Source organism: Macaca thibetana, chromosome 2 (genome assembly GCF_024542745.1).
Source record: "Macaca thibetana thibetana isolate TM-01 chromosome 2, ASM2454274v1, whole genome shotgun sequence".
Lineage (NCBI taxonomy): Eukaryota > Metazoa > Chordata > Mammalia > Primates > Cercopithecidae > Macaca > Macaca thibetana.
This window is the reverse complement of record NC_065579.1, coordinates 106584694-106607910: the sequence shown is the minus strand read 5'-3', so window position 1 is coordinate 106607910 and position 23217 is coordinate 106584694. Positions and strand designations below refer to the sequence as shown.

Genomic DNA, 23217 nt, shown 5'->3' with positions numbered 1-23217 from the left:
TGAGGAGTCTACCTTCACCTCCACTCCCTAGCCCAGGCAGACACTCAGTAGGCCCCACTTCCTCCCAGCAGCTAGCCCTGCCCCAGTGGGAGTTCCTCGGGCCGAAGAAGGAAGGTTCTTAGGGCAGAGAGCTATGCCCAACACCCACTCCCTCCGATGACTCAGTTCCAGAGCAGGCTGGGGGCTGATTGACTGAACCCACAGTGTGTGCTGGGCCCACACTGGGCACAGGAACACAGTACTAATGGAGACAAGTCAGGCCTCTGCCCACCAAGCCCCCTGCAGTGATGGTAGCAGTTCTGGTGGATGCTGCTTCATCCAGCTGGCAAGGGGATAGGGGCCACCTCAGAGAAAGTTTCCCAAAGGACCTCTGAGCTGAGAACTGTCACTGTGACAGAACAGAAATGTACCAGGGTGGGGCAGGCCCAATTCAGTCTATGGGGCCACTTTCTTACCCTCACCAGTTGATGCCTCAGAGGATTTTAAAGTCTAAAATTGGACAAAACAAAGCGCATACACTCTATTCCCCAACCCACCCCTGGGTGGGGGAAAGCCTTGTCCTAAAGTATTTTCACAGAAGCTCTGGGCAACCAGATGTCATAGGCGGTCTGTTGCACAGCTTAGCCATTTTCTATTTTCAGAGCCATGTGGAACCACATGGCAATCCCATCCTCTCTGTTCCAAGGTGGCCTGAGTGTTCCTTCAGTGCTACCAGGCTCTTCTGACTTCCAGGGCTCCTGAGCGCCTCACTCTTGCCTGGATCTTAAGCCAGTGTCTCCTGGTTTACTCCCTCATTTTGCTGAAGTGCATCCTTCAACAACTTTCCAAGAAAGGGTGACTGGGAGGTACTTTCCTGAGAGAGATTATTTATCTATCTTTTTCTGTGAATGGTCTGTTTGTATCCTTTGACAAACTTTCTACTGGGCCATTCGTCTTTTTCTGTTTTTTCTTTTTTTTTTTTTTTTGATACGGAGTTTCGCTCCTGTTGTCCAGGCTGGAGTGCAATGGCATGATCTTGGCTCCCCGCAACCTCCACCTCCCAGATTCAAGCAATTCTCCTGCCTCAGCCTCCTGAGTAGCTGGGATTACAGGCATGTGCCACCACACCCGGCTGCGACTGGTCTTTTTCTTATTGGCTTATGAGAGTTCTTTATATATTAGAGAAATCAGCTCTTTATTTTGAAATGAGTTACAAGTATGCTGTTTGTAACAAGTTACAGTTTGTTATTTGTGTTTTGGCTGTGATGGTGGCTTTTTCCATATAGACTTCATTTTTAATGCAAATGGTTATTGATCTTTTCATAAATGAAAATAAAAATGTCAGGAACCCCAAATTTGTTATGCTAAAGGGAGAGTTAAGCTTGGAGACTGAGTCACACACACTGGCATTCCTTTTTTTTTTTTTTTTTTTTTTTTGAGATGGAGTCTTTCTCTTCTGTCGCCCAGGCTGGAGTGCAGAGTGGCATGATCTCAGCTCACTGCAACCTCCGCCTCCCGGGTTCAAGCAATTCTCCTGCCTCAGCCTCCCCAGTAGCTGGGATTACAGGCACCCGCCACCATGCCCGGCTAATTTTTGTATTTTTAGTAGAGACAGGGTTTCGCCATATTGGTCAGGCTGGTCTCGAACTCCTGACCTCAGGTGATCCACCCGCCTCAGCCTCCCAAAGTGCTGTGATTACAGGCATGCTAGGATTACAGGTGTGAGCCACCGCACCCGGCCTCTTTTTAAATTTTTTAAAAAATTTTATTCCGGCAACACTTCATTCTATGCTGTAGAACTAATGTTCTCCAAAACTGTCATTCTTTTCCCAAATGGATACCTGTTACCTTGCAACCTTGTGTCAAAATATTATGCATTAACCAGATCTCCATAAAAAGGCACAAAGCCTCACGCATCTCCAGGTGACTGCACTCACAAATTGCTCATCAGTAAATTCTTTGCCAGTCCCTAAAACTTTCAAGATGTATATCCTCCTATAAAACAAGCACATGTCAATTGCAACTTTAGGTCTGCAACCTAAACCTAACTCCTAAAACCAAAGTCTGTTAAATTTCACACTGACAATGTCAATTACAAGTTTATCTGCCCAGGTGCAGAACAAGGATAGGATGAGATCAATCATTCCTCCACCTACCCTGAGACCTCTGCATAATTGGCTCTTCTGTTACTCCCTGTTCTTCCAGTGCTCAACCTATCTTCCATATAGCCTAGAATTACGGGACACTAATTAAGAGTCTCACAAAAACATAACCATTTGCCTCACTGTCTTCTCCCCTTTATTAAAGAAATGTACAAATATTGAGCCTCCTGAAAACTTCTTGGGAGAGCACAGGCCACAGACGTTTCTGTGACTTGTGTTGCTTTCCTGGGCACGCTCAAACTCTGGCTCAATAAACCTCGACTGATTGAAGCTCTTGCCTCAGTCTCTTATTTGGTTAAGATTTTCTTTTTTTTTTTTTTTTCTATAGACTAATTTTGGATGTGAAAGATTTTCTTTGATGGTTTCTGTGTTTGGTGACACAGAAGTTTCCTCCACTCCAAGATTCTACAAACTGCTCCCTTTGTTTCTTCAGTATTTTTAAATTATTTTAGAGAGGGTCTCACTCTGTCACCCAAACTGGAATGCAGTGGTGTGATCAAGGCTCACTACAGCCCTGACCTCCTGGGCTCAGGTGATCCTCCGGCCTTAGCCTCCCCAAGTAGCTGGGACTACAAACGTGTGACTGTGCCTGGCTAATACATATCTATCTTTTAATCTATCTGTCTATAGATACGTATATGTACAGATGGGGTCTTGCCATGTTGACCAGGCTGGTCTTGAATTCCTGGCCTCCAGCAGTCCTCCTGCCTTAGCCGAGTATCTGGGACTGCAGATGTACATCACCATGCCTGGCTAATTTAAAAATAATTTTTTTTGGTAGAGATGGAGTCTCACCATATTGTTGTCCAGGCTGGTCTCAAACTCCTAGGCCCAAGAGATCCTCCCACCCTGGCCTCCCAAAGTGTTGGGATTACAGGCATGAGCCACTGCACCTGGCCCCCAACTTCTCGAATAAAGGAAACTATGATTCTTGGGCACACTCACTACCATGTGACATTGATCAAATCACTTCACCTCTCCAAACCTCAGAGTCTTTATCTCTAAGACGGAAACAGTAACACCTACCTCAGGGGCTGTCATGAGGATTAAATAAATGTGCCCAGCAGGTAGTAAGTGTACAAAACAAAGCCTCTAATGGTTCATTAATACATTTACTTATTTTGCAATTATTGGCCACCTGCCAATGCTGGGCACTGTTCTAGGCACAGGGGATACAGCAAGGGCAAACACCTAACACTGGTGGAGGGAAGACAGTAAACAAATACGTAAAGGTATGTGCCAGGTAGTGATAAAAGCAAAGAATGACCCATGGAGAGGGTCAGCTGGGTAGACCACACAGTACCCTACCTTGTCACAGTTTATCCAGTGAGGGACACTTTTACAGGGCACATGACCTTAATCTTTTTCATTAATCTTGGTTAATTCGTTTCCAGGAGGTCAAGTCTCTTGTGGTTCTGTGGAATCACCAACTGCTCCTGTGGATGTGGCTTGGTCTGAGCTGATGTAACAAGTAGCTCTGTGTTGCTGGCACTATTTGGCTGGAGCAGGGTTCAGTGTGGGAGGCCTTGCCTGTGAACTGTTCCAGATGGCAAGCTGCAGGGCTGCATAGCACTCCATTTTCCACTGTGAGTGCTTGAGGGGACAGTGATTAGCTGATGACACAGGCCCAGTCCTCAGGGTGAGCACAGGAAGATGAATAAGAAAACCCTTCAATTCTGTGTATGCTGGGTTCTCTGGGGATGAGAAACTCAGGGGTTGGGGGGCACAGAGGAGGCCTCAATGCAGGCTAGTGAGCGTGGGGAGCAAGATAGTAAACGGAGCTGAAGCTGGGGCCAGATGCCAGGTAGGCCACACACTTCATCATCACATCTCTTAGCAATCCCAGCCCAAAAAGCTGGCCTCCTTTCCAATCTTCCCAGCCAAAGTCCCTGGACAAGCTGATTGGACCAACCAGAGTCAGATGCTCATCCCTGACTCATCACAGTGGCCTGGAAGATGCCACATGTTGACTGGATGGTAGCAGCAGGCAGGTACTGGTATCAGTAAGGCAAGGCTGGATATAGACACAGGTCATTAGGACATGGGAAGTTCCTCAGACTCACCAGGCTCTGGCCCTCTTTCAACCTCTGGGCCTTTGCACATGCAGTGCTCTCTTCTCAGAAAGCCTTTCTGGCTGGGACTAGCGGCTCACACCTGTAATCCCAGCACTTTAGGAGGCCACAGGCAGGAGGATTGGTTGAGCCCAGGAGCTCCAGAGCAGCCTGGACCACATAGGGTGACTCTCTTTTTTAATAATAATAATAATAATAATAAATATATATATATATATATATATATATATATATTTTTTTTTTTTTTTTTAAAGAAAACCTTTCCACCGGGCGCGGTGGCTCACACCTGTAATCCCAACCCTTTGGGAGGCCGAGGCGGGCAGATCACCTGTAGTCAGGAGTTCGAGATCGCCCTGACCAACATGGAGAAACCCTGTCTCTACTAAAACTACAAAATTAGCCAGGCATGGAGGCGCATGCCTGTAATCCTAGCCACTCGGGAGGCTGAGGCAGGAGAATCTCTTGAACCCGGGAGGCGGAGGTTGCAGTGAGCCGAGATCGCGCCATTGCACCCCAGCCTGGGCAACAAGAGCAAAACTCCGTCTCAAAAAAAAAGAAAGAAAGAAAACTTTTCCCTCCACTCTGCTGGGCTGTTTCATTCTCCCCTCTAGGTTTCCAATCTTCGCCTTCTCCTGGCAGCCCCTCACATTGTCTCGACGGGCTCTTACCACCATCTAGCGGGTGAGGCGGGCCTGGGCTCTCCACCGTGAGGGCAAAGCCTAGCGGCCATGACCACACCGAGGTACCCAGGACCCCACGGGAGGCGCTCAAGAAACGGCCCCTGGGGAAGAGCTGGCACACGCACGCATGTGCGCACGCCCATCCACAAGCAGACCCCTTCCTGGGTGCAAACTCGGGTACGCTGCGACCCCCTCCTATTCGGAAACCCACCTGGCTTGGGGGGGCACACGTCGGGCGCGCGCGCACGATCCGCCCCACCCACAGACCACCGTGATCAGGGCGCACACACACGCGCGTCCTCCCACGCACGCTCCGTCACACGCAGGCCCCCTCTCCTGCCACAGAGGAACGCGCTGGCGTGCGCACGGCGGATCAATCAGCCTTAGACCCACCCGGAACGACGCGCAGGCTGCGCGCACGCGCGGCTCCGAGTCCCCGCCTCCCGGCCGCGCCTGTCGGGGGCGGGGCGCCGCTGGGGGCGGGTCCTGCGGCACCGCCCGGGAAGCTGCGCGAGGCTCGACAGCCTCCGCCACATCCTTCTCCTGTCTTGGTCCAGCGAGCGGAGGCGGGCCAGGGTCAAGTGGAGGGCTCCGACGGCGCGGACGGAGCGAAGCGCCGAGCCATGGCGCACCAGACGGGCATCCACGGTGAGGGCGGATGGCGGGCGGGCAGGGGGCCTGGGTCTCGGCTCTCGGAAGCGCCCCCTCCCCGGCTCTCGGCCCCTCCCTCCACCCCGCACCAGCCGGGAGAAGCTTCCTGTTCTCTTTTGCAGCCGTGGGTCGCCTGGGGTGGGCACATCTGGGGGAGTACGGACGTGGTGTGCATAGCTGGGAGTGGGTGTACATGTACGTACACAGCTGGGGTGGAAGTATCTGTGTGCCTACCTGGAGATGAATGTGGCTGTGTGTGCCCATCTGTATATTTTTGTTCCTTTCCTGTAGTGGGTGTACACGCATGTGTACCCGTCTTCCGTGTACAGTCCTACGTGTGCACCTCTCGATGTGACTCCCTTGTGCACATCTAAGGGTCATTCATGCACTGGCACTTGTGGCTGTTTGAATGGACACTGTAGGTCGCATAGGACCCTCTTTAGACATCAGTGTTTCATGGCAGTGTGCACATGTATGTGGGTGTCTGTGTGTGTGCATAGTTGGAGCGCATCTCAGTGTGCATTTGTTGCCAAGGATGCATATACCGCATGTGTCTGTATCACTTGAATGAGTTTGTGTATGTGTGAGGGGACCCTGACCTTTGCTCCTCCCAGGACACTCACTCTCCCCAGGCTGGGGAAAACCCAGAACAGAGACTGCTAAGTGGGATGGAGAAAGCTGCCTATCTGACCTTGACCTCTGACCTCCCTCCCATTTTCCGTTGTGACTTTCTGAGCCTGTCTCAGTCTGGTTGGAAGATCCCAGCTCCAGACTGCAGACAGGGAAGAGGTCCAGATATGGGGTTTGTGGAGGAGAGTCCTGGCCCTAAATAATCCAGGCCAGCTCCCACCCCCGCCCCCCCCATCCCTAGGAAGCTTCACCATCCCCTAGCATCACACACCCCCTCCCCCAGGGGTCCCAGTTTCCTTCTTGGACGGGCTGTGAGAGAAGCAATGGCCAGGAGCCAGGTGCCCTGACTCTACCTGGGGCTCAGTGTCCTCATCTGTCACTGACCTGGGAGGGCTGCCTGGCCTGTGGGGAAGGCCCAGGCTGTTTGCCCAGACAGCCTGGCTGGTTTGGCCATCAGCCACCCCTCCCACGGCACTAGGATCACCTGCTTGGGGCTGCCACCATCGACCTGCCTGACCACCTGAATCCTGGTGCGGTTGTGGCCACTTGGTGGCTGGGCTGCCCTGAAAAGGTTTCCCTGGCCCTGCGAAGGCAGGGGCCTGGGTCAGGGCCAGGCCTCCCAGATGGGCCAGCCTTTCTCCAGGAGGAGCTGGCAGGCGGGCTTCATGACTCAGCCCCACAGGAGGGAACTGCCTCGTGGCCAGCTTCTTCCTTCCCCTTTGTCTGGTCATAGCTGCTGCCTCCCGGCCTCCAGCCCTGGTGGAGGAGATCCCAGGAAGTTAGCCACCCCATACCCCTTCCCTGCTGCCTCACTCCCTCATTACCCATAGTGAGACAGGCCCACTGAGGGGGTCACTGGGGACTGGGCTGCCCCCAGTCCTCCTTCCGCCTGTGAGCAGCCCACTCCTTCCCATTTCTGGCTGGGGGAGTTGGCAGGAGAGACCACCCTGGAGGACCAAGTGCCAGCCCTGTCCTGACCATAGGTGTGGATCTGCTGACCTCAGAGCAGGGCAGGAAAGGGACCTGTAACGTGAGGCTCACTGGAGTCGGAGGGAGGGTGTTCATGAATCATTGATAATAGAGGCTCAGGTGTCCCAGGCCTGGTCTCTGGATTATTGATGGCGGCTGGGCAGGCATTGGGGCTGGGGTGGGCAGGGAGGTGTGCCTTCCCCTGCTGGGGTGTCAGTTTGCCCTGGTAACACTAGAAGGGGCCCGTCGGCCTGTCCTTTGGGGGAGCTTCTTGGTCTCCCTTCCGGGAAGGTCTGGGCAGATAGAAGAGGCAGCTCAGCACAGTCAGCTTGCTGTTGTTATCGTAATAAAAGATTAATTGTTATTAGTAGAGGCCACCATTGCCAAGCCCTTTCTCCCATTTATTCCTCACCACAGCCCTGCCAAGTTTGGGGCTATTATCTCCATTTTATACACTGAAGTTCAGAGAGGTCAGGGGTCACCCAGCTAAGGGAGAGGTGGAGCCCCAGAGGCCAGGCTTAGGGCCTCAGGGACCTGCTTGGGATCTGCCAATGGAAAGTTCTGTCCTGGCCCAGTGGGACGGTGTCCACCTGCCTACAGTTCCATGCCATGTTTCTCTGAGCCCTAAGGGTCTGCTGAGCTCAGCTGGGCCCCAGCCCACCAAGTGGCCTTGGAGGGTGGTGCATAGCCTGAGGTCTCAGATTAACGGTCACACTGCAAGGGGGGCACCTGAGGACATGACCAGAGTTTGTTTTCCTAAGGGCCCCCCCGCCCCTGAGTTGCCCAGTCCTAGCCCTATAAATATTCTCTGACCTCAGGCCTCCAGCTGTGTTCCTGATGGAATTCCCCTGACCCCTGGGCAGCCTCAAGGTCACTCTGGCCAAGCCCTGCTCACCCAGGGACCCAAGCAGGGACCTTCCCCGCATGGTCCGTGGTGGTTTCCCTGTCCACTAGTAGATCCACCACTTATGGCTCCCTGGCTCTCACCATGGTCCTCATCTCTGCCCTGGGGTCCTTGGTCACTCACTGGCTCTTACCTTCCAGCTCTACAGCCCAGTGGCCAAGATGGAGTCTCTCTCTCTTTTTTTTTTTCTGAGGTGGAGTTTCACTCTTGTTGCCCAGGCTGGAGTGCCATGGTGTGATCTCAGCTCACTGTAACCTCTGCCTCCCGGGTTCAAGCGATTCTCCTGCCTCAGCCTCCCAAGTAGCTGGGATTACAGGCGCAAGCCACCATGTGCGGCTAATTTTTTGTATTTTTAGTAGAGGCGGGGTTTCACCATGCTGGCCAGGCTGGTCTTGAACTCCTGACTTCAGGTGATCTGCCCACCTTGGCCTTCCAAATTGCTGGGATTACAGGCACGAGCCACCGCACCTGACCAAGATGGAGTCTCTTAGTGAGTTTCCGGGGTCCACTCCTCCTGGAAGCTGCCCCAACTGCCTGAGGGTTAAAGGCGTCTTGTCGCCCCACCCCCCACAGGGCTGTGTCTGGGCTGGCTGTGGTTCTTCAGGGTCTCAGGGTTAGACAGTCTGGCTTGAGGGCTGGGACTGGGGCTGCATACATGGGTGTCATGTGTGTCCATGTGCTTCTGTGTACACTTTGATACATCCAGTTGCCTGCACACACGTCTCAGCCAAGCTCTGCACTTGCCTGCCTGTGTGCGTGTTAGCAAGCTGGGGACTATATCTCTTTGTGTGTTTGCGTATCTAAATGTGTGTGTCCATTTGTGTTTAAGCAACTGAGCGTGTTTTCATGTATGAGGGTGTTTGAATTTCTGCTCCTCTGTCACACATCCATGTCATGTGTTACATTCACACATGCTGGATTGAACTCTGTGTGTGTGTGTGTGTGTGTGTGTGAATGGACATAGTGGTCATTACACAGTGGGGGCATTTGTCTGTGTTCCTTTGTCTGTGTATATGACCATGCTGAGTGTGTCCAGGCCAGCCCAGAGCTCAGCCATCCTGGGGGGCAGGGGGCAGATGGAGGCTATTCACTGTGGCTGGCCTGGCTTACGCCAGAGCCTGCCCATCTTCTGATGAGCTGTCCCATCCCTGCCCACCCCGCCCCATCACCAGACCTATCCCAGCCAGCAGGCCACTCGCCTGCCACCTCTGCTGGCTAAATTTGGGAGCTTGTGTTCAGTGGCTGTCTCAGGTTCCCAGTCACATGGGGGGCTGTATTTAACCTGGTTCCCAGCTCAGCCACCAGACCCTGTGGGACAGAGCAGGCCCCATACTCGTCTCTGTCCACTCTGCCCACTCATCCCCCACCATGTTTCTTGTTCTTATAGCCACGGAAGAGCTGAAGGAATTCTTTGCCAAGGCACGGGCTGGCTCTGTGCGGCTCATCAAGGTTGTGATTGAGGACGGTGAGTGCCCCTCACAGGCCAGGGCATAGGCTTGGGGGTGGACTCTGCTGCCTCTGTGGGTGGGGGAAGGTAGATGTTGGCCCCTGGCCTGCTGGGGACAATTTCCCCTTCTGGAAATGAGTGTGAGGAAATCCTGACAAAGGAGAGCCTCACAGGGCAGCATCAGAGGTGAGTGCGATTGTCACCTCTGTTATGCAGAGCGGGAAGCCAAAGCTGGGGTCAGCAAACAGAGCCCTGTCCTGGGGTCCTGCCACCTCCCAGAGACTGCATGGGTATTCACATGGGCCTGGTCAGAATGCCGAGCTGGGCTGGGCAGAGGGGCAGGGGATAAGTGAATCCAACCCCTTGTGGTTGGTGCCACCCACCCCTATCTGTGGCCTGGCCTGGCTCAGCTGCTGGCCGAGGGGAGCTCTAAGGAGATCCTGCACCCTTCTCTTGGAAGTGCTCCCATGATGGGGAGAAGGGACGAGTGTCTGGCTCATCTGAGAGCAGGATGAGAGGGTTCTAGGCTTGGCTGGGTCTTGGCCTGGCCCCTGAGAATCTGGGAGCTGTATAGAGGGCAGTGCTGGGGGCGCTGGGACTTGAGCTGAGGCCTGAAGTGGGGAGGGTTTGGGGAGGCAGAGGATTAAACTGAGGAGGATTGGGAGGTCAGAGGACAGAGAACATTTTTTCCCCTTTCCTCCTTGCCAAGGGACTGCCCCTTTGGGTGAGGGGTACAGACTTTGGGACTGGTGTGGGCCAGGCTCCCCAGAGGTCCTCCCAGCTCTCCTCAGTAGCCATTCAACAGCGAGTACTTTGGATGGCTGCCCGAATGGGCCCGGTGCTCAGCTGACTTGTCGCGCGTTGAGTTGGCTCAAAGCAGGGTCTGCCATTCCAAGTTTTAGGGCCTCAGTCGTGCTTTGCCCAGGTACTCCAAATTCTGATGCCCTCAGAGACTGGGCAGGGGTCACTATGGCAGGATATTGGTGATGGCCTCCTGGAGTGGCAGGCCACAGCCACCCCACCCTTAAAGAGGCAGTTGCACTCATTGACCCCAATCCTCTGCCCTCCCTGTTGCCTCCCAGACAAGATGTCCCTGCAGATTTTTTTTTTTTTTTTTTTTTTTTGAGATGGAGTCTCACTCTGTCGCCTAGGCTGTAGTGCAGTGGTGCGATCTCGGCTCACTGCAAGCTCTGCCTCCCGGATTCGCACCATTCTCCTGCTTCAGCCTCCCAAGTAGCTGGGACTACAGGTGCCCGCCACCATGCCCGACTAATTTTTTTGTATTTTTAGTAGAGACGGGGTTTCACCGTGGTCTCCATCTCCTGACCTCGTGATCCACCCGCCTGAGCCTCCCAAAGTGCTGGGATTACAGGCTTGAGCCACCATACCCGGCCGTCCCTGCAGATTTTAAGCAGGAGGAATCTCTGGATTGACTTTTATCTCAGTTCTGCATGACAGTTTTTGGGGTACCTGGGAGTGCCCAGGAGGGTCCAGGCCTCCGATGGGCAGCCACTGTCCTTCTCCAACTGAGGGTGGCCCCAGTGTGGCCAGAGGGCTTGATTTTTCTAGAGAGGCTGAGGATTCCACTTCTTATGTAAAAATTTCCAGTTTAAAAATGTTAGCAACAAATTCAGCAATGTGGACAGTGCTGTGGGGGCCAACACAGGCCATGACTACTCAAAGTCACTGTGACTATGATCCTGTCTGAGTTCTGGGTGGGCAGGTGAGGAGGCCGAGGCCTCAAAGGGCCTGGCCTGTTGGGGTGTCCAGGCATCAGGGCCCCTGCCCCCATCAGGAGAGCCTGGTAGACTGACACCAGGACCCCCAGCCAGGCTGCCTGCCCCTTTGCCCCAGTTATTGCTCCAGGCTGGACCTGTGTATACCCAGGCTGGTGTCTGGTGCCCAGATGAAGTCCCAGCCTACAAGTGCAGCTCGATGCACCATTCAGCCAAGGAGCTGGCAGGCCTGTAGGGCCTAGGCACTTAGATGGTAGCTGCTTTGGATCTGTAACATTTTCAAGAGGACTGCAGCTGGCAGGTAGCCGCAGGATGTCTGGTTATGCAGGGTCTGGTAGGAGCCCCTGCTCCTCCTCCCCAGAGGCTTTTGCCCCTGCAGGTCCCTGTGGCCTGGGGCTGTGATCTGTCCCTCAGCACATTTGTCCTGAGGGGGTCTGCTGCAGTTCTTCTGCTGGAGCCCCAGGGGAGGAGGCGAGCAGGAGGCAGTTTCGTGGAGACTGTGGGCTGAGCAGCTGTGCGGTGGGGTGGGGTAGGGAGCACCCAGGGGTGTGGTGTCTGTGAGGGGCTGACAGCTGTGTGTCTTTGTGTGGCTATTTGTGTTGGTGATCTGCGCGTGTGTATGTGGGGGGGGGGGGGGCGGGTGGGGCGGGTATGCATGCGCTGGGGATGTGCAGGGGGGCAGCCCCCAGGTGGCAGCTTTGTGCCCTCCCTTGCTCACTCATTCAGCCACACAGCCTCACACTTCTGGGACCTGGGGTCTCCAGGGAAGGTGAGGGGCAGCCGGCAGCTCTGAGCCAGCTGGGCAGCCACGGCGAGGCTGGAGGTCCGCAGCGGGAGGTGCAGTGGGAGCTGGGAGCGGCTGCTCACCCGGCCTCTGCCCCCAGAGCAGCTCGTGCTGGGTGCCTCGCAGGAGCCGGTGGGCCGCTGGGACCAGGACTATGACAGGGCTGTGCTGCCACTGCTGGACGCCCAGCAGCCCTGCTACCTGCTCTACCGCCTCGACTCACAGAATGCTCAGGGCTTCGAATGGCTCTTCCTTGCCTGGTCGCCTGATAACTCCCCCGTGAGTCCTGGGCCAGTGGGGAGTGAGGAGGGGAGCTGGGGCCGAACTGAACAACAAGGCCTTGCCCTGGGGGATCTAAGAGGGGACACAGGCCTGCCCCTGGAGGATGGGGGAAGAGCTGTCAGGCCCTGCCCTAGGGAGTCTGAGAGAGGGTCAAGGCCCTGTGCCTGCAGCCTGGGTACCTCACGCTCTCCAGACATCAGCCTGGCTCCAGAGGCGGTGGTCAGGCTGGACAAGGGCTCCCCCTGCTGGTGGGAGCCACCTGCTGCGTCTTGGCCCTCTGCCGGGTGTGCCAGTGCAATGAGCCTACCGGGTGGCTCCAGAGGTGCCTGTCTGTTCCGGGAGAGGCAGCCCTGCCCAGAGGCCTCTCATGGTTTGGTCCTTGCCCTTCAGGTGCGGCTGAAGATGCTGTATGCGGCCACACGGGCCACAGTGAAAAAGGAGTTTGGAGGTGGCCACATCAAGGATGAGCTCTTCGGGACTGTGAAGGTAGCCCTAAGCCAGGACTTACCGGGACACGGTCCTGGGCCCACAGAGAGGTCACTGTGCAGGGTCAAAGAGCAAGCCAGTGCCAGCCTTGGGAGGAAGATGGGGGCGCTGGGGGAGTCCAAGGACTGCAAGCGGGGGTGCTCGGTGGGCTTCCTCTAGCCCACCCCCAGGTGCCCATTTATAGCTCTGCATTCACCCCCACCCCCGCAGGACGACCTCTCTTTTGCTGGGTACCAGAAACACCTGTCATCCTGTGCAGCACCTGCCCCACTGACCTCAGCCGAGAGAGAGCTCCAGCAGATCCGCATCAACGAGGTGGGTTGGGTAGCAGAGGCCCCAGCCTCGAGCCCTCAGGGTCACATTGGCCCCATGGCAGCCTGTGCTGCCTGGGAGTCACACCCTGCTTTGCGCCGGTGAGGGCCTCCCTCACCATTCCCCTACCCATAGGTGAAGACAGAGATCAGTGTGGAAAGCAAGCACCAGACTCTGCAGGGCCTCGCCTTCCCCCTGCAGCCTGAGGCTCAACGGGCACTCCAGCAGCTCAAGCAGAAGATGGTCAACTACATCCAGCTGGTGGGTGCCTGCTCCCTACCCTGGCACACGCTGCTGCAACCCCTACTCCTGCCCGTGCACATGTGCTGGTGTGCATGGAGTGCCCACCCCATCAGCCTGCAGCCTGTCCCCTTCAGCTCGTCCATGTGCTCACGGGAACACATGGTCCACCCCACCCCTCCCTGATCCCTACCTATTCCGCCTCGGGCGCAGCCACTGTGTGCACATAGATGCGCTCAGGTCCCTTGTCCCCCAGGCCCTGCTCATACACAGGTACACCCATGAGCACACTGCCCCATTCTGCCCTCCACACATACCCCTGGGGTCACACTGACCCCTCAGTCCCGAGCCCCTTCCTGTCCCAGATTCCCTGTGTTGTCTCCTTGACCACCCCGTTTCCCTAGGCAGCGTCCTTCTGCCCTGGCCGTTCTGGCTGCCCCTTTCAAGCAAAATGGCTCCTCCCTTCCAAGGTGCTTCCACCAGAGGCCTTGCCTCTGAGGATGGGCTGGCCCGGTGGCAGTATCTCCCTGAAGTTGAGACTCTCCACACCATCCTGTCCCAGGAGTCACTACCGTTTACTACCCTTGGGAGTTCCCTCTATAGCACAACCTTCAAAGGGGCAGAGTTGGAGCTGGGCCCAGGACTGGCCTCTTCAAAGGGACCCCCATAGAGTGATGGCCATTGCAGGGGAGTCTTGGGAGAGGGAGGTCACATCAGGCTCCTGCCACCAGCTAATCCTATTTGAGGGCTTCTTTGGGAGAGGGGCCTGGGCCCGCCCCGACCTGGTGCTCTCCCATCTTCCCTTGGCCCTGGGCAGAAGCTGGACCTAGAGCGGGAAACCATAGAGCTGGTGCACACAGAGCCCACGGATGTGGCCCATCTGCCCTCCCGGGTGCCCCGAGATGCTGCCCGCTACCACTTCTTCCTCTACAAGCACACCCACGAGGGCGACCCCCTTGAGTCTGTAGGTGAGTGGCCATGGCAGGGCCGCCAAGCCTGTGGCTGGGTGGAAGCAGGGCTGGTCTGCAGTGGGGCAGGCCCGCTCTGGGTGTGAAGGTCAGCAGGTTTCCCAGGCCTCCCAGGCTCACCTCCTGCCCCCCACAGTGTTCATCTACTCCATGCCGGGGTACAAGTGCAGCATCAAGGAGCGCATGCTCTACTCCAGCTGCAAGAGCCGCCTCCTCGACTCCGTGGAGCAGGACTTCCATCTGGAGATCGCCAAGAAAGTAGGCCCCTCCCCAGGGCCTCGCCTCCCTAGACCCTATCACCCCAATCTCCATGTGACGCGCTGGGGTCCTGAGATGACGGCAGAGCAGGAACCATTGCTGCCGTGCTGATCACAGGGCGTCTGAGGCCCAAGGGGTGACACGCATGGCCCAAGGCTGCCCAGCTGATTGGTGGCTCAGAAAAGTCCAAGTCCTGGCCACATGTCATGTCCTTTCCCTGGGCCTGGAGACAGGGAGGAAGTGACTCCGGCAAGCAGAGTCCAAGGCATGCAGGGCAGCAGGCCCGAAGCTCTTGTTCTCCTGGGGGTGGCATTCCGGGTGGGGATTCAAGGGGAGACCCCAAGAGACCCCAGGGCTAGGATGTGAGATCAAGGGGTACCCCAGAAGTGAGGCCTACCAGGGGTGGTATGTGTCAGAGCCCCTCCCATTGGAGTGACCACTGCCTTGCCTCATGCAGATTGAGATTGGCGATGGGGCAGAGCTGACGGCGGAGTTCCTCTACGACGAGGTGCACCCCAAGCAACACGCCTTCAAGCAGGCCTTCGCCAAGCCCAAGGGTCCAGGGGGCAAGCGGGGCCATAAGCGCCTCATCCGTGGCCCGGGCGAAAATGGGGATGACAGCTAGGAGGCTGGAACAGGGCCGGCCACATGTGGACTGTGGGGCTGCCTGCCTTCCGCTCCCTGCCACCGTCCTCCTTCCTGGGCTCCAGGAAAGTGTTTCCAGGAGGGCAGGAGGGCTGGCGGCTGAACGCACTTGCAGCGTCCGAGGGCCACCGGGCTGGCATTTTGTGACCCTTCCCTGTTGCTGTCCCTGCATCTCATGTGTGTTCCCAGGGTGTCCGGGAACCCTGCCTGGCTGGCTTAAGGGGGCTGGGTCAGGGGCCTGGCATGAACCTGGCCTCCTGGGGAGCTGAGACTAGGGTCCCAGCACAGCCCAAAAACCTTTGGCCACAAGAGGTGGGGTCAGTCAGGGCTGGGGCAGGGGTCACTGCAGTTTGGGATGGTTGAATGCTGTATTTTCTAAAGAATAAAATATTTTTAAATCAAGACTTGTGCTTGGCCCTGAGAGACCGCCTCTGGCCCTGGGAATTGGGCAGTCTTGTGCATGTAACTGTCCTTTCCCAGTAGGGGAGAGGGGACTGCTAGCCTGTGAGGTGGAGCCCCAGCACTCCGTCGCCAGGTGTGTGGGAGAGGCTGTGCCTGTGAGGGGGTGCGCAGCCTCACTCGGGTCTCCCAGTTAACAGGAGCCCTGCTTGAGAGGCAGGCGCGCCTCCACTGTGACATGAGGGATCTGTGTATGGTCATTTGCTGTGGCTGCTGTAACAAATTACCACCAACTTAGTGGCTTACAAGAAACCCAAGTGTATTCTCTTACAGTTCTGGAGGCTGGAAGACTGAGATGGGTCTCACAGGGCCAAAGCTGAGGTGTTGGCAGGGCTGACTCTGTCTGGGCCCCTCAGGAGAACCCATCTCCTGGCCTTTTCTGTCTGTATTCCTTGACTTGGGGCCCCTTCCTCCACTTTCAAAGCCGGAGGTGACATCTCTGATTCTGCTTCCCTCGGCCTCTGGGCTCCCGTGGCCTTTTGTAGTCAAATCTCCCTCTGTCTCCGTTTCATAAGGGATATTGTAATTGCATTCACCCTCCCCGCCCCCACCACCTACCCTCTTCAAGATGGGTAACTTAATCACATCTGTGAAGTCCTTTTGCCATACTCTATGTGGGGCTTTGGGGTCATGTGTTTGCAGGTTTGGGGAATTAGGACAAGGATCTCTGACAGGGATTTTATGCAGCCTTCCACATGGGATAAGGGCTCCTCCCCGAAGGCTTCCCAGCCTCCCTGGGCTGAGGCCAGGACAGGTTTTTCTGTGGACGTCGGTATTGGTGTCTCCAAGCCGAGTGTGTCCATGTGCGTGGGTCTGTACGTGTGTGTACAGACCCCTCTGTCAGCTTACTGGCCTCTCTGGTTTTCTGCCTCCAAGGGAGGCAGGGCTACTGCTGAGTATGGGGGTCTGGGTCCCTGGTCCAAGGGACTCTGGGAAAGTCTCATGCTTGGGGCTCCACAGGAGCCCGAGCTTTGGTGTATGCCTCTGAGAGGTGGATGGAGGGAGCGAATGCAGGTGCCTTCCGCCGCGGGCAGGCAGGAGTGGAAGCATGGGGTTGATGCCTGTAGCCCAGCTGCTGAGTGGGCACTGCTCTCCCTCCTGGCTCAGGGCAACATTCCATCCCTGGTGCCTTTCTGAGCCCCTGCTCAAGCCCTTAGAATTGTAGAGAGGAGAGCCAGACCCTAGCTAGGATCCAGAGGAGGCTTGTCCTTGCCCAGCCTAAACGCTGGCTCCCAGGTGGGCAGGAAGACGATGCCATCGCCCCCTGCTGCTGAGCTAGCTGGATGCCTGGCACTTTGGAGCCTGCCTGTCATGATGCCCACCCAGAGTGGGCCTGCGGGGAGCAGGCTGGCAGATGTACAGCCTTGCCTCCTCCCAGCAGCAACCCCATTTGTTCATTCATTCTTTCATTCGTTCATTCAGCCTTCACTCAGAAACGCCCTATCCATGCCTGCCCAGAGCTGACTGCTGGGTACACATAATTCAGCAGATATCAAGCACTTGCTATGTGCTGGGCACTGCACTGGATCCTGGGGATGCAGATAAAAGATTACGACCCTCATGAAGCTGACATTCCAGCAGAGGAATAAGACAATATACAATAAACCATGAAAGATCAGTGATCCGTTGTGCTAGCAGTTAAAAAATGCTAGGACAAAGAGAAACAGAGCAGGCAAAGGAGCTTAGGAGTGCCAGATCTGGGGTGGGAGGTTTCTAAGAAGGCTGGATGGCCCTGTTGAGAGGGTGACATGGGAGCAGAGACATAATGGAGGCGAAGGAGGGGTCATGTGAGACTTGGGAGAGTTTCCAGGCAGAGAGAACAGCACATCCCAAGACCCTGAGGCAGGAGGGTGCCCAGGGGCTACTCAGTCAACTGCAAGCAGGCCAGTGATCGTGGAGAGCACTCAGGGGAACAGCGGAAGGTAGGTCCCATACGGCCTTGTTGGCCATCTGTGGACTGTGCCTTTGACTCCAGAGTCAGCCAGGGAGGGGTCTGAACAGAGAAGGGACCCAGTGTGACTTAGGTTCCTGTAGGGGCTGAATGTGACCAGCCCTTGGAGGGTGGACAGCAGGGCAGGACAGCCAGAAGGGTGGTGGCGTGGGTCTAGGAGAGAGGATGGAGGCTGGTGGACACGGCAGTGGGCTGTGGGCACACCCTTCAGCATGGTGGACCCAGCAGGACTTGCTGAGGGGCCTGGGGTCAACTGAGGCTTTGGGCCCGAGGAATCTGAGTCCTGTCACCTAGGTCAGAAGGAGTATGGGAAGAACTGATGGGGAGGACCGGCTGGGGGCCCCACTGGGTCAGCGCACACCTGGCCCCTAGGAGCCCCATCTGGAGTGATGTGATGTGTGCTCTGATGGGGCCCCAGGGGCTCTGAGAATGCGGAGGAGGAGGTCTTGTTTCCGGAAGAGGTTGCAAGGCTGTGGTGAAGGCAGGTGCAACCCAGCCTCCCGCTCAAGCTACACCCTGGCCCTCCACACACGAGGCCCTGCAGAACTCTGGAGATGGTGCCCACAAGGGCAGGAAAGGACAAGTCGGGAGCCGCTGTCCTGAGGGCACCAGCTGTGGTGCGGGAGCCAAGACCTGAGGGTGGAAGAGTCCTCTTAGAATGGGGATTGCCCAGCAAGGTGTACCGCTACTGGTGCTACCCCAAATTCCCATCTCTCCCTGCTCTCCGCCTGGGCTCTGGGCCTTCGCTCCTCCCTGGGCTTGGTAGAGGACAGATGTGAGGCCCTCATGGGATGTTGGCTGTCTGAGAGGGGAGTGGAAAGAGGAAGGGGTGAAGGAGCTGTCTGCCATTTGACTATGCAAATGGCCTTGGACTCATGGGACCCTGTCCTCCACACCATGGGCAGGGTGGAGTGGAGGGGGAGCTACTAGGCTGGTATAAAAGTCTTACTTCCTCTATTCTCTGAGCCGCTTCTGCCCCCGTGGGAAGGGACCTCAAGTGTGAAGCATCCTTCCCTGCAGCTGCTGTCCAGTCTACCCGCCAGACCCTCTGGAGAAGCCCCTGCTCCCCAGCATGGTAGGACAACAGCTCTCAGTCCCCTGGGGAAGGGAATATCCTGGGAAGGGGTGAGGAAAGAGGTGGGCTTGGCAGCTGCAAGCAACAGTGACGGGTTGTCACCCACATGGCCCTGGGGACACTCACTGAATCCTGAAGACATCAGAACTGAAGCCCTCTTCTTCTTCTTTTTTTTTTTTTTTTTTTTTTTTTTTGAGACAGAGTTTCACTCTTGTTGCCCAGGTTGGAGTGTAGTGGCTTGATCTCGGCTCACTGCAGTCTCCACCTCCCGGGTTCAAGGGATTCTCCTGCCTCAGCCTCCCAAGTAGCTGGGATTACAGGCTTGCACCACCATATCCAACTAATTTTGTATTTTTAGTAGAGCCAGGGTTTCTCCATGTTGGTCAGGCTGGTCTTGAACTCTTGACCTCAGGTGATCCGCCCACTTCAGCCTGCTGGGATTACAGGTGTGAGCCACCGCGCCTGGCCACTGAAGCCCTCTTCTGAGCAATGAGACCCAAACCCACAGAGGGGATGAGGAGGCTGAGGCAGTGACACAGCTGGGTCTGGAGCCTGGGTTTGGGTCTCACTGGGCCTGCAGCTTGGGGCTGGCTCTGTCTGGCACTTTGCTGGCCACCCCTCCTTCCATCTGTTCTGACCTGTAGGGCAAGGGCTCTCGGGCTAGGTGAGACGGGCAGAGAGTGATGGAGCTGTGCAGTGCCCGCTGGCCAGGGTCTCTGGGAGGCAGCCGGCCCGGGCCATAGTGGGAGACTCTCATGCCTGCCTGGATCTTGGCTGAAGGGAAAGGAAGGGGTTGTGGGGAGGCTGGTGGGGGGCAGAGAGCGGATTTCAGGGCAGCTGGAGGGGAGGAAGCCAGCTGCCACCTTGCTCAGGAGCAGGAAGGGAAAGTCGGGGAGAGACAGCGGGTGCCATGGGCCACCTTGCCTGGCCTTGTATAACCAGGGATTGGTTATGGTGAAAGCTCCAGATCATAAGTCTGGATTCTAGGTCTCAGTCCTGGTTCTGAGGCCTAATTCTGAGTCCAAGATGGTCTGAGACCGAGTTCAGGTTCCCCACAAGCCATGGAGGATGGGAATGGGGCTTGGCAGCCAGGGAAGAACTTCTGCAGGTAGAGCTTGGGGAGAGGGGTTGGACGATGCCCATGAAGTGGAGTGGGTGGAGGTGGAGCTGGGGGCCGACCACTCACACAGCCCTCCTACCCCCACAGGGTTTCTGCTGCAGCGCCCTGCACCCTCTGTCTCTCCTGGTGCAGGCCATGGTACTGGCCACGACCCTGGCCCTGGGTACCTTGCCTGCCTTCCTACCCTGTGAGCTCCAGCCCCACGGCCTGGTGAACTGCAACTGGCTGTTCCTGAAGTCTGTGCCCCACTTCTCCGCGGCAGCACCCCGTGGCAACGTCACCAGCCTTTCCTTGTCCTCCAACCGCATCCACCACCTCCATGATTCTGACTTTGCCCGCCTGCCCAGCCTGCGGCGCCTCAACCTCAAGTGGAACTGCCCGCCGGTTGGCCTCAGCCCCATGCACTTCCCCTGCCACATGACCATCGAGCCCAGCACCTTCTTGGCTGTGCCCACCCTGGAAGAGCTAAACCTGAGCTACAACAGCATCACGACTGTGCCTGCGCTGCCCAAATCCCTCATATCCCTGTCCCTCAGCCACACCAACATCCTGGTGCTAGACTCTGACAGCCTCGCCAGCCTGCATAGCCTGCGCTTCCTATTCATGGATGGCAACTGTTATTACAAGAACCCCTGCAGGCAGGAACTGGAGGTGGCCCCAGGTGCCCTCCTTGGCCTGGGCAACCTCACCCACCTGTCACTCAAGTACAACAACCTCACTGTGGTGCCCCGCAACCTGCCTTCCAGCCTGGAGTATCTGCTGTTGTCCTACAACCGCATCATCAAACTGGCGCCTGAGGACCTGGCCAATCTGACCGCCCTGCGTGTGCTCGATGTGGGCGGAAATTGCCGCCGCTGCGACCACGCTCCCAACCCCTGCATGGAGTGCCCTCGTCACTTCCCCCAGCTACATCCCGATACCTTCAGCCACCTGAGCCGTCTTGAAGGCCTGGTGTTGAAGGACAGTTCTCTCTCCTGGCTGAATGCCAGTTGGTTCCGTGGGCTTGGAAACCTCCGAGTGCTGGACCTGAGTGAGAACTTCCTCTACAAATGCATCACCAAAACCAAGGCCTTCCAGGGCCTAACACAGCTGCGCCAGCTCAACCTGTCCTTCAATTACCACAAGAGGGTGTCCTTTGCCCACCTGTCTCTGGCCCCCTCCTTCGGGAGCCTGGTCGCACTGAAGGAGCTGGACATGCACGGCATCTTCTTCCGCTCACTCGATGAGACCACGCTCCGGCCACTGGCCCGCTTGCCTGTGCTCCAGACTCTGCGTCTGCAGATGAACTTCATCAGCCAGGCCCAGCTTGGCATCTTCAGGGCCTTCCCTGGCCTGCGCTATGTGGACCTGTCAGACAACCGCATCAGTGGAGCTTCAGAGCTGACAGCCACCATGCAGGAGGTGGATGGAGGGGAGAAGGTCTGGCTGCAGCCTGGGGACCTTGCTCCAGCCCCAGTGGACACTCCCAGCTCTGAAGACTTCAGGCCCAACTGCAGCACCCTCAACTTCACCTTGGATCTATCACGGAACAACCTGGTGACCGTGCGGCCGGAGATGTTTGCCCAGCTCTCACACCTGCAGTGCCTGCGCCTGAGCCACAACTGCATCTCGCAGGCAGTCAATGGCTCCCAGTTCCTGCCCCTGACCAGTCTGCAGGTGCTGGACCTGTCCCACAATAAGCTGGACCTGTACCACGAGCACTCGTTCACGGAGCTACCGCGACTGGAGGCCCTGGACCTCAGCTACAACAGCCAGCCCTTTGGCATGCAGGGCGTGGGCCACAACTTCAGCTTCGTGGCCCACCTGCGCACCCTGCGCCACCTCAGCCTGGCCCACAACAACATCCACAGCCAAGTGTCCCAGCAGCTCTGCAGCACGTCGTTGCGGGCCCTGGACTTCAGCGGCAATGCGCTGGGCCGTATGTGGGCCGAGGGAGACCTCTATCTGCGCTTCTTCCAAGGCCTGAGTGGATTGATCTGGCTGGACTTGTCCCAGAATCGTCTGCACACCCTCCTGCCCCACACCCTGGACAAACTCCCCAAGAGCCTGCAAGTGCTGCGTCTCCGTGACAATTACTTGGCCTTCTTTAAGTGGGGGAACCTCATCCACCTACCCAAACTGGAAGTCCTTGACCTGGCGGGAAACCAACTGAAGGCCCTGACCAATGGCAGCCTTCCCGCTGGCACGCGGCTCCGGAGGCTGGACGTCAGCTGCAACAGCATCAGCTTCGTGGACCCCGGCTTCTTTTCCAAGGCCAAGGAGCTTCGAGAGCTCAACCTCAGTGCCAATGCCCTCAAGACAGTGGACCCCTCCTGGTTTGGGCCCCTGGCGAGTGCCCTGCAAATACTAGATGTCAGCGCCAACCCTCTGCACTGTGCCTGTGGGGCGGCCTTTATAGACTTCCTGCTGGAGGTGCAGGCTGCCGTGCCTGGTCTGCCCAGCCGGGTGAAGTGTGGCAGTCCAGGCCAGCTCCAGGGCCTCAGCATCTTTGCGCAGGACCTGCGCCTCTGCCTGGACGAGGCCCTCTCCTGGGACTGTTTCACCCTCTCGCTGCTGGCTGTGGCTCTGGGCCTGGGCGTGCCCATGCTGCATCACCTCTGTGGCTGGGACCTCTGGTACTGCTTCCACCTGTGCCTGGCCTGGCTTCCCTGGCGGGGGCGGCAAAGTGGGCAAGGTGAGGATGCCCTGCCCTATGATGCCTTCGTGGTCTTTGATAAGACACAGAGCGCAGTGGCAGACTGGGTGTACAATGAGCTTCGGGGGCAGCTGGAGGAGCGCCGTGGGCGCTGGGCACTCCGCCTGTGCCTGGAGGAGCGCGACTGGCTGCCTGGCAAGACCCTCTTTGAGAACTTGTGGGCCTCGGTCTATGGCAGCCGCAAGACGCTGTTTGTGCTGGCCCACACGGACCGGGTCAGTGGCCTCTTGCGTGCCAGCTTCCTGCTGGCCCAGCAGCGCCTGCTGGAGGACCGCAAAGATGTCGTGGTGCTGGTGATCCTGAGCCCCGATGGCCGCCGCTCCCGCTATGTGCGGCTGCGCCAGCGCCTCTGCCGCCAGAGTGTCCTCCTCTGGCCCCACCAGCCCAGCGGTCAGCGCAGCTTCTGGGCCCAGCTGGGCATGGCCCTGACCAGAGACAACCACCACTTCTATAACCGGAACTTCTGCCAGGGACCCACAGCTGAATAGCCCTGAGCTGGAATCCTGCACGGCGCCACCTCCACGCTCACCTCACCTCTGCCTGCCTGGCTCTGACCCTCCCCTGCTTGCCTCCCTCACCCCACACCAGGCACAGAGCAGGCACTCAATAAATGCTGCCGAAGGCTAGATGGCTAATCCTGAGCTCACTGGAGGCATGGACAGGAGGAGGGAAGGGAGAATTCTCCAGGCCTCCACGAAGCAGCTTAGGGAAA

General features: G+C 57.1%; 2 protein-coding genes across 4 annotated transcripts in view; both read left to right on the top strand.

Annotated features, from left to right (window-relative positions):
- RPL29 (ribosomal protein L29) overlaps positions 1 to 23217 on the top strand; it is a 344283-nt gene that overhangs the window by 92435 nt on the left and 228631 nt on the right. The gene's annotated exons all lie outside the window — the stretch shown is intronic.
- On the top strand, positions 5209 to 23131 carry LOC126948637 (twinfilin-2). Of its 3 annotated transcripts, none has more exons than XM_050780749.1 (9): positions 5209 to 5541; positions 9435 to 9512; positions 12115 to 12293; positions 12687 to 12782; positions 12993 to 13097; positions 13230 to 13355; positions 14152 to 14302; positions 14439 to 14560; positions 19898 to 23131. In XM_050780749.1, exons 1-9 carry the CDS (start codon positions 5517 to 5519, stop codon positions 22991 to 22993), a joined length of 3978 nt encoding a protein of 1325 aa, XP_050636706.1. In that variant the 5' UTR covers positions 5209 to 5516; the 3' UTR covers positions 22994 to 23131. The 3 variants fall into 3 exon arrangements, with proteins under 3 accessions (XP_050636706.1, XP_050636705.1, XP_050636703.1); XM_050780748.1 differs by lacking the exon at positions 19898 to 23131 and adding an exon at positions 15018 to 15607; XM_050780746.1 differs by lacking the exons at positions 5209 to 5541; positions 9435 to 9512; positions 12115 to 12293; ... (3 more) ...; positions 14152 to 14302; positions 14439 to 14560 and adding an exon at positions 17940 to 18690.